At 45.0% G+C, this 20284-nt stretch overlaps 2 protein-coding genes and 1 long non-coding RNA gene across 3 annotated transcripts; 2 read left to right on the top strand and 1 right to left on the bottom strand.

Annotated features, from left to right (window-relative positions):
• The first annotated feature begins 63 nt into the window (after nt 1-63).
• LOC123743179 (uncharacterized) lies at nt 64-8453 on the top strand. Its single transcript, XR_006769993.1, has 2 exons — nt 64-573; nt 4521-8453. It is a non-coding gene; the product is annotated as an uncharacterized lncRNA (long non-coding RNA).
• A 319-nt stretch (nt 8454-8772) lies between these two features.
• LOC106606004 (zinc finger and SCAN domain-containing protein 2) lies at nt 8773-16406 on the top strand. Its single transcript, XM_045718992.1, has 4 exons — nt 8773-9097; nt 11467-11729; nt 11867-13180; nt 13349-16406. The coding sequence occupies exons 2-4, from the start codon at nt 11691-11693 to the stop codon at nt 13850-13852; spliced, it is 1857 nt and encodes a 618-aa protein (XP_045574948.1). The 5' UTR covers nt 8773-9097; nt 11467-11690; the 3' UTR covers nt 13853-16406.
• A 2706-nt stretch (nt 16407-19112) lies between these two features.
• LOC106606002 (peroxisomal carnitine O-octanoyltransferase) lies at nt 19113-19856 on the bottom strand. Its single transcript, XM_014202052.2, has 3 exons — nt 19719-19856; nt 19493-19617; nt 19113-19311 (listed from the first exon to the last, which is right to left on the bottom strand). Exons 1-3 carry the CDS (start codon nt 19831-19833, stop codon nt 19126-19128), a joined length of 426 nt encoding a protein of 141 aa, XP_014057527.1. The 5' UTR covers nt 19834-19856; the 3' UTR covers nt 19113-19125.
• Between the last annotated feature and the right edge of the window lie 428 nt (nt 19857-20284).

Genomic DNA, 20284 nt, shown 5'->3' with positions numbered 1-20284 from the left:
TCGAATTTAAGTTTCATCATGTTTATGTCCATACGAATTTCTGATAAGTGGGCGCATGTGGCATTTAGGAAACTTGGAGAAGAAATTGTTTATAATGGAGTTGTGCTTGTTGTTCTCACATATCTGCCCTCTCATTGGCTAGAATGTTTATTTAGTCATTTATTTTACCCCAAGTCCAGTTGAGGGCGACACTACACCTTTTGAGTGTAGTTCGCCATAAAACCCAAATAAGAATACCTCGCTCTTGCTCTGTGCCTACATTCCCGCACAGTAGGTGGCGGCATGCACTTAAACGATTGTTTGCGGAGCGCCTTGACATAGAAGAAGACTCAGCTGAGTCACAGCGAAAAAGGGATTAGTTATAAATATCTTTGAATGAGTCTAACTATCCTTAGATTTAGACGTCTGTCAACATGGCTGACTCCCAGAAGCATCCGTTAATTTTATACCTCAGTAATCCTGCACCACCAGAGACCGCTTTAAAACCTAAAATTATTCGACCAGCAGCCAAGAAGCAGAACGATTGTCCCGTGGACAGACCCGAGTAAATTTAGGTGTTGCGTTTTTACGATGGTGCGTAGAATTCTCTCTTCGCTGCGACTTACTTGCTAGTTGAGATTTCTGCTCTTCACTCCGTTGTCAGTTTAGCCTGTCACTGATTGTAGTAGCAGTAGCATTTCTTTATTTGTCCTTCAAGGCAGCTGTCAATGTTCACGTTAGGTTGCGATTTTATTTTATGGCGGTTTGATCGCGGGGGAGGCAGTAGTAATATCGGCAGTTTTCGGTTTGGTTATTTGTTTCAAGTGTATTAGTCTGTAAAGAAATCTCTGCCAAAATTCGTCATCTCTCCCATGTCTTATTCGACTAGTAGTTGTTCAGAAATGTTTATTGCTTACCTACATTTTACTCCCTCATCTATGTGTAATATAACACACATTGATTATTGTCGGTTGCCTATCCTGACGTGAGGATTTTGTTCTATAGAAAGTATTTGACCGATGTATGCCACAGAAATTGAGTCTGTGCGCATTCACGTCGACTAGGGGGAGAGAATTCTGGAAAGGGAGATTTTCGGCACAACACCGGAATTTATATGAGATTACCAAAATTTTTTGCATACAAGCAATTCCATGGTAAAGGAATTGCGCTCAGACACCAATTTTTCACCTAAAATGTAAGCTAAACAAAAACGATTGATTTTAAAAGTTTAACAAACCATACAACTCTATGCGCAAGGACGCGGCCAGCTACCAAGGACTGTGGGCTCTCCTCCGTGGCCGACATGAGTAAGACATTTAAGCGTGTTATCCCTCGCAAGGCTGCCGGCCCAGACGGCATCCCTGGCTGCATCCTCAGCATGCACAGACCAGCTGGCTGGAGAGTTTGCTGACATATTCAATCTTTCCTATCCCAGTCTGCTGGCCCCACATGCTTCAAGGTGTCCACCATTGTTCCTGTACACAAGTAAGCAAAGGTAACTTTGGAACAAAATATCCACAGACAATGCCATCGCACTGCACTGCCCTATCCCATCTGGACAAAGGGAATAGCTATTCATTGACTACAGCTCAGCATTCAACACCATAGAACCCTGCCCTGTGCAACTGTGTCCTGGACTTCCTGACGGGCTGCCCTCAGGTGGTGAAGGTAGGAAACAACACCTCCACTTCGCTGATCCTGAAGAGAGACCCCACAATGGTGCGTGCTCAGCCACCTCCTGTATTCCCTGTTCACCCATGACTGCGTGGCCACGCATGCCTCCAACTCAATCATCAAGTTTGCAGACGACACAACAGTAGTAGGCCTGATTACCAACAATGGCGAGACAGCCTACAGGGAGGAGGTCAGGGCCCTGGGAGTGTGGTGCCAGGAAAATAACCCGCACCAAAAGTCAACAAAACAAAAGGAGCTGATCGTGGACTTCAGGAAACAGCAGAGGGAGCACCCCCCCCCCCATGCACATCAACGGGACCGCAGTGGAGAAGGTGGAACGCTTCAAGTTCCTCGGCGTACACATCACTGACAAACAAATGGTCCACCCACACAGACAGTGTGGTGAAGAAGGCGCAGAAGCGCCTCTTCAATCTCAGGAGGCTGAGGAAATTTGGCTTGGCACCTAAAACCCTTGGCTTGGCACCTACAATGTTTACAGATGCATAATTGAGAGCAACCTGTCGGCTGTATCACCGCCTGGTATGGCAACTGCACCGCCCGCAATTACAGGGCTATCCAGAGGGTGGTGCGGTCTGCCCAACACATCACCGGGGGCAAACTACCTGCCCTCCAGGACACCTAGAGCACCCGATGTCACAGGAAGGCCAAAAAGATCATCAAGGACAACAACCACCCGAGCCACTGCCTGTTCACCCCGCTATCATCCAGAAGGCGAGGTCAGTACAGGTGCATCAAAGCTGGGACGGCACTGTTGGAGCTAGACCCGCAATAACATCTGCTAAACGTGTATGTGACCAATACAATTTGATTTGACTACTTTTAACCATTTACAGACATTTTTACAAAAACACATTATCTGGAATGACTGTGCAGATGCAAAGTTTGGTAACAGAACTTCGGTAAAAATCTCCCTCAGTTTTTTTGTCCAGTTTAAAAAGACTCCGAATGAAGAAAATAATGGGGTGTCAACTATGACATGACACGTTGACTTTGAAAAATATATCTTTTGGTTATTGAACGACAGTATGTGAAGTGGATTTACACTCAGTAACATAAGGTAACAGAATTTCATCATAGGTCCCTGATCTGGATATTGTCATTCTATTCATGGTGATGTATCCTAAATGGGTACTCAAAAGGTATAAATATACAATAGCCTACTTAGCATATTTGGGTATTGTTCTACACACTGGCTTATTTTTAGTGAGCTCTGCCCCAAACAAGACATTTGGTTGCTTTGCCCCAAAACAAGACCAAATCTGAATCAGTCAAACATCAATGTTTCACAAGTTTGGACATTAAAGTACAGTAGAATTAAATACAATACATTAGTGTACTTAACGCTAGTGTTCTCTACTCTGTACTGTACAAACTTGTGAACCCAACTGTGGTGTCACATTGTTTCCCCATCCCTAGCAAACACAGCTGATTTAAATGAATTGCATTCTAAACTGAAGATCATGATTAGTTGATTATTGGAGTTGTGTGTGTGAGAGCTGGGGCAAAAGTGTGGCACCAATCAGGCCCCTCCGAGGACTGGAGTTACACATCCCTGATGGAGTGTCTGCAGATGGAAGGAAGAATTGCAAAGGACTAAAGGGCTGTAACTGTGGAGGAGAACATGAGGGGACATCCTTGGAATGCCCAAATAGGGTGAAAGAGATGGAGGTGGACAAAATTCAGGGCAGTTCAGTCTCTCATATGCAGAGGCAGTAAGGAGAGCAGAAGGCCCCATGGTATTGAACAACAGGGGAGCTATACAGCAACATGCACCGAGGCATGCGTGTCACCAGCTGGATCCAGAAATGCTTCAAGAGAAGAACGCACTGTAAGTAAGCCACACGCTCACAGAACGGAACTGTGAGTGCTGAAGCAAGTAAAAAATAGTCTGTCCTCTGCAACACTCACTACCAAGATCCAAACTGCCTCTGGAAGCAACGTCAGCACAATTACTGTTCATCGGGAGCTTCATGAAATGGGTTTCCGTGGCCGAGCAGCCGCACAGAAGCCTAAGATCACCATGCGCAGTGCCATACGCAGGCTGGAGTGGTGTAAAGCTAACCGCCATTGGACTCTGGAGCAGTGGAAACGCCTTCTCTAGAGTGATGAATCACGCTTCACCATCTGGCAGTCCGACGGATGAATCTGGGTTTTGCGGATTCCAGGAGAAAGCTACCTACCCCCAATGCATAGTGCCAACTGTAAGGTTTGGTGTTTTTTAGGGTTAGGCCCTATAGTTCCAGTGAAGGGAAATCTTAACACTACAGCAATCTCATTTTTGATGATTCTGTGCTTCCAACTTTGTCAACAGTTTGGGGAAGCCCTTTCCTGTTTCAGCATGACAATGCCCCTATGCACAAAGCGATTTGGTTTGTCAATTGCTGTGGAAGAACTTGACTGGCCTGCACAGAGCCCTGAACTGAATCCCATCAAACACCTTTGGGATGAATTGGAACGCCGACTGCGAGCCAGATGTAATCGGCCAACATCAGTGCCTAACTTTACTAATGCTCTTGTGGCTGAATGGAAGCAAGTCCCTGCAGCAATGGTCCAACCTCTAGTGGAAAGCCTAACCAGAAGAGTAGAGGCTGTTATAGCAGCAAAGGGGGACCAACTCCATATTAATGACCATGATTTTGGAATGAGATGTTAAACGAGCAGGTGTCCACATATTTTTGGTCATTTAGTGTATTTTAATCAATGCATGTTCCTAGACGATAAGATTGCGTGATGATGCAAATGACTGAGGAACATTCCATCGGTCTCTTCCAAATATGCTAATGTGTATGAATTTGCAAGAGCCAAGTGGCAGGAAATGACCCCTTTCTTTTTCAAATTTGACCCAGGTTAGCTGCCACCCCCATCCACAACCTGCTGCCCCCCTCCCTCCCCAGAAGATATTATCGTGAACATCGACTGCCTGCTGCAGCTGTTTCAGCGGTGTGAGCAGTGCAGGCATGAGAGTGTGATCCAGACACAGGGAGACAGGACATGCCTCTCTGTGACCCAACACTGCCAGAGCTGGAACCACCTCAGGACATGGGCAAGTAACCAGTCTGTTTTCCAGACAACACACAGAGGAAATGGGGAAGAGCCACAGAACACCCAGGTTGGTATTTCAGGATTAACAGTTGATATTGTGAGGTAACTAACTTCAGTTGTGTGTATTCTGTGGTATCGCTAGCTCTGACAGAATTATCCCTCCAATAATGGTGTATGCCTTGCTGAGGTGCAAGTGGCTCTGCCGTCTGAGGACACACAATGCCCTGGAGCTGACCGGCCCCTGGAGATGGAGGTGACCGTAGACCAGCCACCAAGACCAGGGGGAAGTGGCTTGTCATTGGTGAAGTGGAAGGAGGGGAACAAAGGAGCTGAGGAGATCAAGAAAGTGACTGAGGTGGTGTTGGACAGTGAGACGGACAGTGCACGAAGTCAGGATGAAAATAGCCTGTCCTTACAGGAGAATGATGGAGGAGAGAAGAGAAGGGAAAGTCCCTAGGAGGTGAACAACAGGAGAATGGTGCTGAGCAGCGGGCCTCTATTGCGGTGATGATATACTCTATAGGGGCTGAGAACTCTGAAAGCCAAACCTCTCAGATAGACAGAGGAGAGAAGACGGAGGTGGCTGCAGATGGGTGTGAGCTGGAGGGTGAGGAGAAGGAAAAAGATGAGGAAGATGGCCAAAGAGAGAGTGACTCTGACTTTGACCCAGAGGAAGAGGAGGATGAGGGACTGAGAGAGTGACACTGAATTTGACCCAGAGGAGGAGAGCACAACAAGTAGTAGAGGGAGAAGCAGAGGAAGAGGTAGGAGGAAAGGGAGAATCAGGGGAAGAAGTAGGGGGGTAGGGGGAAAGGGAGAAGCAGAGGAAGGCAATTGCAGCAGCCTACAGGAGAGACTCATTTGAATGAGTCTGCTGAAGAATCAGATGGCTCACCTTCATCATTACCCCGGAGAGACCAGCAGGACCAGGAGTCTTTCAGCGGTGCCGCTGGAGAACTGGGCTCTGGGTCCTTACCAGCATCCAGCAGAAATTCAAACACTCCAAACGCCATATGGTCCTCTGTCCTGAATGTGGCGTCCTGTACACCACCAGGCTGCAGCACCATAAGTGTGAACACAAGTTCATGGTCTGCTGTCCAGACTGTGGGAAACGCTGTGTGAAGGAACTCAGCCTCAAGAGTCACCAGAGGCAACACCATCAGGACCTTAAGTTTCCCTGTAAATTCTGCCTCCAATCCTTCAGGACGTGCCTGGACAAGCTGACCCACGAAGACCCACAGATTCAAAAATCACAGATGCTACAGCTGCTCAGAGTGCCCACTGAGGTTTGACAACATCCTCATACGGAACTGGCATCTCAGAGAGCACAAGTCCAAGAAACACATCTGTCATACATGTTACAAGGAATTCGACAAAGGTCACCGCCTAAAGAGGCACGAGCTGTCCTATAGTGACGACAAACCCTTCAAGTGCCAGGTATGCAATACTAATTAGTTACTCCAAACTGAAGCCTGGTTTAGACAGATGGGTGCCGTGTTTAGATGAGTTTTGCTTGGATCACAACCCATAGGGCCCTCAAACTCAACTCTGGACCTCAATCAGGGACTGATTTAGACCTGGGAAACCAGGTGGGTGCAATTCATTATCAGGTAGAACAGAACTAGCAGGTTCCAGACCTTGTAGAGTAAGAGTTGAATACCCCTGCCATAGGGGGTGGAAGGGAATAAGTAGGTATATGTGCTAGCTAAACAGGCCCTTAGGAGAGAGATAGTGGATGTGGCGGTGCCAATGGGCAAGGCAGAGGCTAAGGGAATGATTTGGACAGCGGTGGCAGGAGCAGTGGAACAGAGACGGTAAAGGCAGGCATCTATTCTAAGTAAAGAGGAAAGTCGGGGACGGGAGGAAGAAACAGATGGGGCCATTTTTACAAGGCATGGACACAGATGGCTGAATAAGTCATTACTATTTCATAGCCTTTATTTAACCAGGAAAAGCCCATTGACACCCAGAGTCTCTTTTTTTCAAGGGAGATCTGGCCAAGAAGGCAGCAACAATCTATACATTACAGAATTAAAACATACAATTCAACAACATGATCCAGCCTAAAAAAAGCATTTGCACTATTAGGAAGGTGTCTGTGACGCACACATGTAGCCATAGCTAAATCTCCCTGTCCTTTGCACTTTAACATTAATTTGCACCAGACATTTAGTGTCCAATCAAATAATGACCACATGGTTTTCATTTCAAATATCAAAGATACACCTTTATTGAATTGTTGCATACACTAATTCTAAGTTAAGTCCACACCCTTAGATTTATATTTGTAACATCTTAATCTAATAATTATAGATGCGTTTTACCATTTGAGATTTTGCAGCACGTTTCTGGTGCCTTATCTGCAGCATTGTGGCCAGCTTGTTAGAGGGCCTGCTGCTAATTGGACCTTCCTATTATCCTGAAATAGAGGGGTGTAGGTAGCATATCATTTTAAACTGGATTTCCCCAGTTTAACATGATATGCTGGATTTCCCCAGTTTAACATGATATGCTGGATTTCCCCAGTTTAACATGATATGCTAGAGTTTTCTATTTAAAATGCATATATTTAAAACAAATTACGTTAATGATATTTATGCTTAAAATCATGTTTCTGCAAAAAATGTTGGGAATAGATCCTTTATTTATTTATTTATTTTTGTTATGTGTATCTTTGTAGGCTACCTACCTCGTATTTGGAACTGGCCATTCTCTTTTATATTCTGTGTGCTCAACTAACTCTTGAGTTTCAAGTGTCAAATAAATCAGAAAAATTGGACATTGTGGCTGTGGCAGAGAAGGTTCTGGGCCTGAAAGACGGAAGAAGTACGGCCCTCCCAGGCTCCTGAGGCTGTGTCGGGATCAGATTTTGACTGTGATTTTAGCAGAAGAAATAGTGTTAATTTTGTTTTTGGTAGTTAGTATGAATATTTTAATCCAAAACGTTTTTGGGGGATATTTTACTGCCCCGCACAGTAGGTGGTGGCAATACACCTTATAGGTTAGACTACAGCCACCCAAGTCAAAGACTGTTCTCTCTATTTCCACATGGCAAGCTGTGCCAGTGCATCAAGTCTGACACCAACAGGCTCCTGAAGAGCTTCCATCCCCAAGCCATAAGACTGCTAAATAGCTAACTAAATGGCTACACAGACTGAGTTGACCCTTGTATTTGATTTTTGCACACTCAGAGGCCCTACACACTCACTCACTCCATTCACTCACACACACACATAATATGCATATACATTTATGCTGACTACGCATACCCGCTCACATACAATCATCATATGTGCTGCTGTGACTGTTTCTTATATTCTGATGCCTTGTCACCTTAACCCTATACACATCTACCTATCATTACAGTATCCCTGTACATTGTAAATATGGTACTGGAACTGCTTGCTGACTTTTTCGTGTTCTTATTTCTCATGTTTTTGTTCTACCTTGTTATATTCAGTATTACACTACTGCATTGTTGAGGTTAGAGCTTGCAAGAAAGACATTTCATTGTGCATGTGACATTGAACTAGTCTGCCAATAAACCTCGAAGAAGAAGTTGGTTCTGCTGTGTAGACCTCAGTTCTACATTTATCTATGTTTTGAGTTGTTAGAACACTTTTACTTCCATTCATTTACAGGCCTTTTAAGTACTTTTTATGCACTATGGTTTTTGTCTTCTCTTTTGTAAACAATTTCAAGTTTGGGAAAATAAACCCCCTAATATTTGCACCCTACTCAGTTGTCTTCCATTGCCTGCTTGGTCAATACAGCATCCATCAGGAAAGTGTAAGTACTGCCAGTATTTTGAAACTGTAATTCTCACTCCCTCAGTGGTATGTAAATGTCGGAGGCGCGTGTGAACTCGCAAATGGAGGGGCGAGGGAAGGGGGTAATTTTGGATTCAGACAGTGTCCCAAGAGAAACAGTGCTGGCAGGTAGGATTTAGTTCCTTTCTGTATCTGGCCCACACTCCAGCACAGTAGGCGGCGGTAATGCGCTGTTTGGATGCCAACCGCCCTTAAACCCTACTGAAGAAAGGGGGCCCGGGAAGACGTAAATATTAGGTCATTTCCGCGGTGGAAACAATGGTGGAACGCAGAGATTTGTAAGGAAAGCCAACGTTACATCCGTCCCTAATACATTCGATTTAGTTTTAAATAGTGCTTCTATTGCGGCCAATCATGGCCAATAATAATATAATCTTTACACCCTTTTTACCACTGAAGAAGAAACCCGATCGAGATTCTGAGTGGAGAAAATTAAAGGACAAATCCAGAAATCGGATTAATATCGGAGAAGCTTTTACCAGATGGAGGAACCTCAAGGAGGAGAAATCTATGCCTACAGATGCCGAAGTGGCTTTGTTTTTGCTTGACAGGTAACTCGGGTGTTTTTTTCTGCAGTTTATCAGGGTTGCCAGGTCAACCTAAAATGTCCAAACCAACCACTCAAAACCCCGCTCACAAGGCCAGAAAACTAGACAAAAAATGTACGAGAGGCAGAAGTGGGACACTTCTTGCATTTTCTGTATTTCGACATCTATCCAACATATAAGCCCAACACATCATACATTTCTGAAATCCTCAAGATGTTTCTAAAATCACACACACATTTTCTTTGTTGATATATTAACAGGATGCATGACACACCCATTTTGTCTACACTGAGTCAAATAAAACGGTTTTTCTCGCATTTGATAGCCTGGACAGTAGTTTAGATAAACTGGGACACCATTATTATAGTCCTAATTGTACCCCAATGACAATAACATTTTGTGTGATTATGAAACAAGTGTACATTCCTGAAATGCATCATGTGTTGGGCTATTAGCCCATTGGGCTACAATTAGGACTATAATAATGGTGTCCTAGTTTCCAAAATGCAAAAAGTGTCCCACTTTATCTGAATACACTCAATTAACAATACTACAAAAAAGAAATGAACAGGATGTAGTACTACAATAACCAGAGCCCTGCCTAACCAGTATAGGAGGTCCCTAATGTAAACTTTATCTTTCCTCCATTGGAAAAGCCTATAAGACTGTCCCACTTTAGCTACTCCATGCTGTCCCACTTTAGCTACTCCATGCTGTCCCACTTTAGCTACTCCATGCTACTCCATGCTGTCCCACTTTAGCTACTCCATGCTGTCCCACTTTAGCTAGCTATGGTTGGTAAAGCGGGACAATAACAAAAGACTGAATTACACATCCTGTTTGCAACAAGGCACTAAAGGAATACTACAATAAATGTGGCAAAGCAATTCACTTTTTGTCTTAAACAAAGTTATGTTTGGGGCAAATACAACAAATGTTCCATATTTTCAATTATAGTGGTGGCTGCATCATGTTATGGGTATGCTTGTAATCGTTAAGGACTGGGGAGCTTTTCAGGATAAAAAAGAAATGGAATAGTGTCCACAGCAAAATCCTAGAGGAAAACCTGGTTCAGTCTGCTTTCCTCCAGACACTAGCAATTACAGCCTCAAGTCTTCTTGGGTATGACGCTACAAGCTTGGCACACCTGTATTTGGGGAGTTTCTCCCATTCTTCTTTGCAGATCCTCTCAAGCTCTGTCAGGTTGGATGGGGAGCGTCGCTGCACAGCTATTTTCAGGTCTCTCCAGAGATGTTCAATCAGGTTCAAGTATGGGCTCTGGCTGCGCCACTCAAGGACATTCAGAGACTTGTCCCGAAGCCACTCCTGCGTTGTCTTGGCTGTGTGCTTAGGGTCGTTGTCCTGTTGGAAGTTGAACCTTCACCCCAGTCTGAGGTCCTGAGTGCGCTGGAGCAGGTTTTCATCAAGGATCTCTCTCTCTCTCTGTACTTTGTTCCGTTCATCTTTTTTTGTGTACTACTCCCTTCACAGAACAGTGCTAACCAGAATAGAAAGAGGAGTGGGAGGCCCCGGTGCACAACTGAGCAAGAGGACAAGTACATTAGTGTCTAGTTTGAGAAACAGACACCTCACAAGTCCTCAACTGGCAGCTTCATTAAATAGTACCCACAAAGCACCAGTCTCAACGTCAACAGCAAAGAGGCGACTACGGGATGCTGGCCTTCTAGGCAGAGTTGCAAAGAAAAAGCCTCAGACTGGCCAATAAAAAGAAAAGATTAAGATGGGCAAAAGAACACAGACACTGGACAAAGGAACTCTGCCTATAAGGCCAGCATCCCGGAGTCGCCTCTTCACTGTTGACATTGAGACTGTGCTCAACACACACACACCTCTCTGGTCCTCACTGACTCACTCAGACCTGTCCAGCAGCGCTGACAGGGTTTCTCAAACTCAGTCCTTGGTGCCCCACATTTTACTTGAGAAATACTGCACCAAACACCTTTTTGGTTAGATGTCAAATTGCGAAACTTTAACATGCTCAGCAAAAACATCTATTGAGTTAACTAAGATTCAATTCTGGAGATTTTGAGGAAGTGAAATAGGCTTCTGTGTCTACAGTGTCTCATGGGGGACAAACATCATTAACCAAACATAGAATCAGTCAGGAAACACACCTCCAAGACTGAAATCTTGTTTTTCTAATAAGCAGCAGAAAAATAACCAATCAGTGTTCAGTGGCTCTTTAATACATTGGAGGTACCAAAGAGGCATTTTTATTTAGTACTGTACATACCGACCAATAAGGGGACTCTTATTGAAATGTTCAAGATAAAATTGCTAATGAGTATGAATTGGCAAGAGTCGATAGTGTCAGGAAATCACTCGCTCTTTTATTTATTCTTTTGACCCAGGTTAGCTGCCCCCCCCTCCACAACCTGCTGCCCCCCCTCCCTCCTCAGAACATATCATTGTGAACATCGACTGCCTGCTGCAGCTGTTTCAGCGGTGTGAGCAGTGCAGGCGTGAGAGTGTGATCCAGACGCAGGGAGACAGGACATGTCTCTCTGTGACCCAACACTGCCAGAGCTGCAACCACCGCAGGACATGGGCAAGCAACGCATCAACTGTCCAGACAATGCACAAAGGAAATGGAGACGAGCCACAGAATATTCAGGTGGGTATTTAAGGATTAACAGTTGATATTGTGAGGTAACTAACTTCAGTTGTTTGTATTCTGTGGTATCTCCAGTTAATCTTTTTTTATACAAAACTGTCACTCCAATAATGCTGGTGTTTTCCTTCGCTAAGTAGGTTGACATGCAGGTGGCCCTGCCGTCTGAGGACACAGATGGATCCTTGCCGTCTGAGAACCGAGATGGGGACTTGCCATCGGAGGACAGAGATGAGGCTCTGGATCTGACTGGCTCTTTGGAGATGGAGGTGACTGTAGACCAGCCACCAAGACCAGGGGGAAGTGGCACATCCCTGGTGATGGGGAAAAATGAGGGGAACAAAGGAACAGAGAAGAGAAAGAAAGTGACTAAGGTGGTGTTGGACAGTGCACGAAGCCAGGAGGACAATGGCCTGTCCTCACAGGAGAATGAGGAAGGAGAGGCGAGAAAGGGAAAGTCCCTAGGTGGTGAACAACAGGAGAATGGTGCTGAGCAGCGGGCCTCTATTGAGGTGACAATATACTCTATAGAGCCTGAGAACTCTGAAAGCCCAACCTCTAGGGCAGACAGAGAAGAGAAGAAGCAGGTGGCTGCAGATGGGTTTGAGGGGGAGGGTGATGTGTGTGAGATGGAGGGTGAAGAGACAGATGAGGAAGATAGACAGACAGAGAGTGACTCTGAATTTGACCCAGAAGATGAGGAAGAGGGACTGAGAGAGAGTGACTCTGAATTTGACCCAGAAGAAGAGAAACCAACGAGTAGTAGAGGGAGAGGGAGAGGCAGGGGAAGAGGTAGGGGGAGGGGTAGTGGGAAAGGGAGAAGCCGAGGAAGGCAATTGCAGCAGCCTACAGGAGAGACTGGTTTGGATGAGTCTGCTGAAGACTCTGATGGATCACCTTCATCATTACCCCGGAGAGACCAGCAGGACCAGGAGTCGTTCAGCGGTGCCGCTGGAGAACTGGGCTCCGGGGACAGTGCCAGCATCCGACAGAAATTCAAATACTCTAAAAAACACCACATGGTCCTCTGTCCTGAATGTGGCGTCCTGTACACCACCAGGCTGAAACACCATAAGTGTGAACACAAGTTCATGGTCCGCTGTCCAGACTGTGGGCAGGGTTGTGCGAGTGAACTGGGCCTCAAGCAGCACCGGAGGCTACACCGTCAGGACCTTAAGTTTCCCTGTAAGTTCTGCCTCCAATCCTTCAGGACGCGGCCGGACAAGCTGACCCACGAGAAGACCCACAGATTCAAAAGATTAAAAGGTCACAGATGCTACAGCTGCTCAGAGTGCCCACTGAGCTTTGACAACATCCTCATACGGAATCGCCATCTCAGAGAGCACGAGTCCAAGAGACACATCTGTCACACATGCTACAAGGAATTCAACAAAGGTCACCTCCTGGAGAGGCACGCACTGTCCCACAGTGACGACAAGCCCTTCAAGTGCCAGGTCTGGAGGGAGGGGCAGGGTTTCAATTACATTCAACTGAAGTGTCTGTTTCAATTACTTATTTTGAAGAGGGCTATTTACTGTAAATAAAATAAAAACTTTACATTTTTAATTTCAATCTGAAGTATTGTATTTACATGGTCCATGTTGCCCTTCCCTGTGCGTCAGGTGTGCCAGCGTGCCTTTGCCCAGCTCAGCCAGCTGAAGTCCCACCTGCGCGTCCACACTGGGGAGAGGCCCTTCCAATGCCAGCGCTGCGACAAGAGCTTCAACCACAACGTTAGCCTCAAGAACCACGTCAGACGCTATCACAGTCCAGACTCAGGGCTGGACCCTGATGGAGGCACAGAAGTTGGGGGACAGGGGGGGAGGAGGGAAACAGATGGCAGGACTGGGCAGAAGGGAGGGGAGGTGAGACCGAGGAAGCCTCGGCAGCAGGTAGAGCTTACCTTTATGACTGAGTGGGAGATGTGGGCAGGAGGAGAGGGAGCAAAGAGAGTGGAGGCGAAACAGAGGAATAGGAAACGCCAGTGCAATGATGATCCTGAAGAGGAGGAGAGGCAGCGAGAGAGTGACTCTGACTTTGACCCAGAGGAGAAGAAGAAGATGGGGAGTAGTAAAGGGAGGGGGCCAGGGAGAGGAGGGGGGAGAGGAAGTGGAGGGAGTCACTAGCAGAGGCCTACAGGAGAGACTTCTGCAGGCACTGTTGTTGGAGAGATGGGGGGACAGAGAGACAAAGGCTGTATTCATTAGTGCACACTGTAGCAAAACATTTTGTAACCGAAAATGAAAACAAGCGTTTATTGGACAAGTTCAGGTACTGCCTCGCCGTTATGGCCCGTTTGCTTCTGATTTGTTCTAGTGAATATGACTTAAATAAAATGTTTTTTTGTTTTTTAACTAGGCAAGTCAGTTAAGAACAAATTCTTATTTACAATGACGGCCTACCCCAGCCAAACCTTAACGACACTGTGGGACTCCCAGTCGTGGCCGGTTGTGATACAGCCCGGAATCGAACCAGGGTCTATAGTGACACCTCTAGCACTGAGATGCAGTGCCTTAGACCGCTGCTTCACTCGGGAGCCCCAAGACTAAGAGCAGGAAACATCTCCTGGCACTAGAATTTGTTATCCTCATGTTCTGAACTTAGAACTTTTCCGGATTCCCAGAACCTGATTGAAACCTAATTCTGGACTATAATGCAGTTTAATGGACATGCTTTCAATTGCAGGACTAAGCATAATCTGTATCTGGATAGCACAGTTCTGGTAAAACCATTGTTCATTAAATGTGTTGTGTTACCTTAAAATGAAGCTGGTTGAGAGAATGCCAAGAGTACAAAGCTGTCATCAAGGCAAATGGTGGCTACTTTGAAGAATCTAAAATATATTTAGATTTGTTCAACTCTTTTTTGGTTACTACATGATTCCATATGTGTTATTTCATAGTTTTGATGTCTTCAATATTCTACAATGTAGAAAATAGTGCAAATAAAGAAAAACCCTTGAATTAGAAGTTGTGTCCCAACTTTTGAATGGTACTGTACAGTATCAGTCAAACGTTTGGACACACCTACACAATTATGGTTCAACACATTGCACATTAAATGTGTAATGTTGCCATAAAATGCTGTTTCTGTGCTCTATATGGTGTCATGATCATCACTGATCACACCTAGTTTGTGTGATGTTTCATATACGCTAATGGCAGGTAATGCACCAGGACCTAGTGTTGAATGCACCAGTATCAGATTTTTCAACCCAGGTACTAGCAACATATGGGCCTCGGAAGTACTGCACCCCGGCTTAACACTTTAATCATTATTAAATATCCTATTCCATTAATGTAACGATAAAATATATAAGAGAAGTCTCAGTCGGAGTTAGATATCCATGGAAGAATGAATAAGCAAGGTCGGGTGAAGTGTAAGAAGATCATTTAATTCATGCGCAGTGTCTTTTCTGGGCCTTGGCAGTCAGTTTAATGGGGAAATGTGATGAGCAGTGCTACATACACCATGATAGGCTGACCACACTGCTCGCGTCGCGTGCGCGAGCGTTGCAAAATCAATTTAGAAATCAATGTTATGCAATTATTGCACCCACACTGCTTGCGCGCGTCAATGAGCGTCTGCGTTGCCATGGGCTAAAATAGAAGTCATTCCTATTTCTGATGCAGATCGCGCTGCAAGTCCTGCCTCTCCCATCTCCTCAGTGGTTTATAGAAGCAGGTACCCATGTGCCATCTCCTCATTGGTTATACCTATGTGGGTGATTGAAAGATGAACTGTTGCCGGTTGTCGTGGTAATACTATGAAAGTTTAGATGCCAATCACCATATAAGTTAAACGATGAAAAAGCCTGGAAGGAGGAGCGATGACTATAAACAATTCGGTTGACTGTTTTTATGTGTGGATTAATTGTCGGAGTAGAGGACCTTGTGCATTTCAGGTAAAATAACAACCTAATGTTTATATCCCAGGACAAATTAGCTAGCAACAGCAAGCTAGCTAAATAGGACAAATTAGCTAATAAGTGCAAGCTAAATTGCCATAAATGTTTAATGCTTTTTGACCGGTCCCCAAATTAATGTAATTGGTTCAGAGTTTGTTTTGATATTTTAACCTGCGTGTCGTGATCGCATTTGGTGTAGGGGGACAAAATTAATTTATGCACGATGGCGCATGCGCGCAGCCGGTTTGGGTTCCATGTGAGTGGGACAACATAAAATTACTGTCGCCTTCCTCCGTAGTCTAGATAATATCCACAACATGTTTTATTTTGCATGGACGACTGAAGACAATTTTGCACATATCGGAATTCACAAAATACTAAGGTGAGTTTGCGGGATTAAGCCGCGCTTCGATTGGACTGCAAACTGAATCTGATTTATAGTGCCTTCAGAAAGTATTTGTACCCCTTGATTTATTCCACATGTTGGTGTTGCAGACTGAATTCACCCATCTACACACTGCCCCATAATGACAAAGTGAAAATGTGTAATAAGCCATTTACATAAGTATTCACACCCCCCGAGTCAATACTTTGTAGAAGCAACTTTGGCGGCAATTAAAGTTGTTTTTGTCTTAGATATGACGTATCAGTTTTGTACATCTGGATTTTCTCAAACTGTTTAATTGGATGGGGAGAGGCTGTGAACAGCAATTGTAGTCTTTTCCACAGATTTTCAATGGGATTAAAATCTGGGATTTGACTGGGCCACTCAAGGAATTTTACATTATTGTTCTGAAGCCTTTCCAGCTTTGATTTGGCTGTATACTTGGTCATTGTCCTGTTGGAATGTACATCTTGGCCCCAATCTAAGGTCGTTTGCACTCTGAAGTAGGTTCTCATCAAGGATTTGGCTCCATTCATTGTTCAGTCTGTCTTTACCAGTCTCTCAGTCCCTGCGGCTGAAAAACATCCCCATAGCATGATGCTGCCACTACAATTCTTCACGGTAGGGATGGTGTTAGACTGGTGATGAGCTAGCTGTGCCTGGTTCTCCAGACAGCACTTTGCATTCAGGCCAAAGAGTAAAGTTCAATTTTTGCCTCATCAGAGTGAAGGGAGTAGTACACTGCGTTGTACGAGATCTTCAGTTTCTTGGCAATTTCTCGCATGGAATAGCCTTCACTTCTCAGAACAAAAATAGACTGACGAGTTTCAGAAGAAAGTTATTTGTTTCTGGCCATTTTGAGCCTGTAATCGAACCCACAAATGCTGATGCTCCAGATAGGGTAAATGCATTCATTATTTCTTATTCCAAACGGGTGGCGGTTCGTGTGCAAGGTATATGATTAATGTGAGGACAGTCCTAGAATGTATCCACGATAAATGTCCCTTTTTCTCTCTCTCTCTTTTCCCCACCCCCTTCTCCATCTATGTGTAACAAGCCGTTATATCTTGTCAGTCCACTAGGGACCTTTGTTTCATGTAAGTGTGTATGTGTATTCTGTGTTATTATTTAGTTAGCTAGTAAATAAATAATTAAACCAATTTGTGTGGTATGGAATGATCAGTAAAGCTGGAGTTTTTGCGGATTCAAGACGATTGCGACCGTTTAGATTATGAGACTGATATAAGGTAATGATTAATAAGTGACTTATTGATATATAACATATCTTCTAGAGTTTAATATGGGAGATGGCAACACATTAAACAACTTCTTCCATGGTGCCCTAAATTCCTACCGTGAGGGAAAAAAGTATTTGATCCCCTGCTGATTTTGTACGTTTGCCCACTGACAAAGAAATGATCAGTCTATAATTTTAATGGTAGGTTTATTTGAACAGTGAGAGACAGAATAACAACAACAAAATCCAGAAAAACGCATGTCAAAAATGTTATAAATTGATTTGCATTTTAATGAGGGAAATAAGTATTTGACCCCCTCTCAATCAGAAAGATTTCTGTCTCCCAGGTGTCTTTTATACAGGTAACGAGCTAAGATTAGGAGCACACTCTTAAAGGGAGTGCTCCTAATCTCAGCTTGTTACCTGTATAAAAGACACCTGTCCACAGAAGCAATCAATCAATCAGATTCCAAACTCTCCACCATGGCCAAGACCAAAGAGCTCTCCAAGGATGTCAGGGACAAGATTGTAGACCTACACAAGGCTGGAATGGGCTACAAGACCATCGCCAAGCAGCTTGGTGAGAAGGTGACAACAGTTGATGTGATTATTCGCAAATGGAAGAAACACAAAAGAACTGTCAATCTCCCTCGGGCCTGGGGCTCCATGCAAGATCTCACCTCGTGGAGTTGCAATGATCATGAGAACGGTGAGGAATCAGCCCAGAACTACACGGGAGGATCTTGTCAATGATCTCATGGCAGCTGGGACCATAGTCACCAAGAAAACAATTGGTAACACACTACGCCGTGAAGGACTGAAATCCTGCAGCGCCCGCAAGGTACCCCTGCTCAAGAAAGCACATATACATGCCCATCTGAAGTTTGCCAATGAACATCTGAATGATTCAGAGGACAACTGGGTAAATGTGTTGTGGTCAGATGAGACCAAAATGGAGCTCTTTGGCATCAACTCAACTCACCGTGTTTGGAGGAGGAGGAATGCTGCCTATGACCCCAAGAACACCATCCCCACCGTCAAACATGGAGGTGGAAACATTATGCTTGGGGGATGTTTTTCTGCTAAGGGGACAGGACAACTTCACCGCATCAAAGGGACAATGGACGGGGCCCATGTACCGTCAAATCTTGGGTGAGAACCTCCTTCCCTCAGCCAGGGCATTGAAAATGGGTCGTGGATGGGTATTCCAGCATGACAATGACCCAAAACACACGGCCAAGGCAACAAAGGAGTGGCTCAAGAAGAAGCAAATTAAGGTCCTGGTGTGGCCTAGCCAGTCTCCAGACCTTAATCCCATAGAAAATCTGTGGAAGGAGCTGAAGGTTCGAGTTGCCAAACGTCAGCCTCAAAACCTTAATGACTTGGAGAAGATCTGCAAAGAGGAGTGGGACAAAATCCCTCCTGAGATGTGTGCAAACCTGGTGGCCAACTACAAGAAACGTCTGACCTCTGTGATTGCCAACAAGGGTTTTGCCACCAAGTACTAAGTCATGTTTTGCAGAGGGGTCAAATACTTATTTCCCTCATTAAAATGCTAATCATTTTATAACATTTTTGACGTGTTTTTCTGGATTTTTTGGTTGTTATTCTGTCTCTCACTGTTCAAATAAACCTACCATTAAAATTATAGACTGATCATTTCTTTGTCAGTGGGCAAACGTACAAAATCAGCAGGGGATCAAATACTTTTTTCCCTCACTGTAATGAGTTAAGTGTTACATGATTAATTTAAAATCAGGTAACAATTAAACATAGTTAGTGGATTAAATAAATTAACTGTCATCAGATTAATATAAGTAAAGTCACGACAACAGTCAGAGAGTGTGTGTACTGAACGTGTGTGTGTGTCTTACGTGCGGAGCAGGTCCCAGTACTGTAGAGTGTGCCACATGCTTATGCTGGTCCTCTGTAGCTGTACTCCCTCTGTAGGGGGCCAGCAGTGCTCTAGGTAGGGTGCAGGACCTCCGAAGTTCACATTCAACTGGGAGGGGTAACGCATTTCCAGATAGGCTGCATTCAACCACCACTCCTCCAACTGGGGGAAAACACACACACAGAATAAAGATGAAACACTGCAGGGAGACACCATAATGACTGCAGTATTTAAAACACTCAAAGATTCCCTTTTGTAATTGCTCAGGGTTGAGCATGGTGTGTGACCAGTTCCCACATGTTCTAGCTGTGCAGTGTGTTGTGTGTGTGTTGAGTGTGTGTACCCAGTTCCTGCGTGTCCTGGCTCTCTGCAGTAGTTTTTGGTGCAGGTCTTTGCCGATGCCCTCTCCAAACCTCTTCACTATGGCTGCAGTCACCTGGTACTCCTCCTCTGTAGCAAACGGCCGCACTGGAAAATACACACAGACATTTCAGTTACTCAACAAACACACATGGTTCAGGGTCCATGCTAACGGAGCTTCTCTGTCACATATGCAGCTGGCATCTCACCTGCATCCAGGTAGTTGGCAAGGCTCCCCTCTAGAGACGGTACAGGGAGAGGAGGCAGGCTATGCTGGTACCGGAACGTCCGCTCAGTGGGGAACTCTGACACCTGGTTGGTCATGTCACCTACAGCACCAAAACACCTGGTTAGCCATGTCACCTACAGCCCCCAAACACCTGGTTAGCCATGTTGTAACCTAGAGCAACCAAACCCCTGGTTCGCCATGTTGTAACCTAGAGCAACCAAACACCTGGTTAGCCATGTTGTAACCTAGAGCAACCAAACACCTGGTTAGCCATGTTGTAACCTAGAGCAACCAAACACCTGGTTTTTCATGTTGTAACCTACAGCACCCAAACACCTGGTTAGCCATGTTGTAACCCAGAGCAACCAAACACCTGGTTAGCCATGTTGTAACCTAGAGCAACCAAACACCTGGTTAGCCATGTTGTAACCTACAGCACCCAAACACCTGGTTAGCCATGTTGTAACCTAGAGCAACCAAACACCTGGTTAGCCATGTTGTAACCTACAGCACGCAAACACCTGGTTAGCCATGTTGTAACCTACA

The sequence above is a fragment of the Salmo salar genome, chromosome ssa05 (genome assembly GCF_905237065.1).
Source record: "Salmo salar chromosome ssa05, Ssal_v3.1, whole genome shotgun sequence".
NCBI classification, from domain to species: Eukaryota; Metazoa; Chordata; class Actinopteri; order Salmoniformes; family Salmonidae; genus Salmo; species Salmo salar.
Note: the sequence above shows the minus strand (reverse complement) of the source record. Positions and strands in the feature narration are given on the sequence as shown.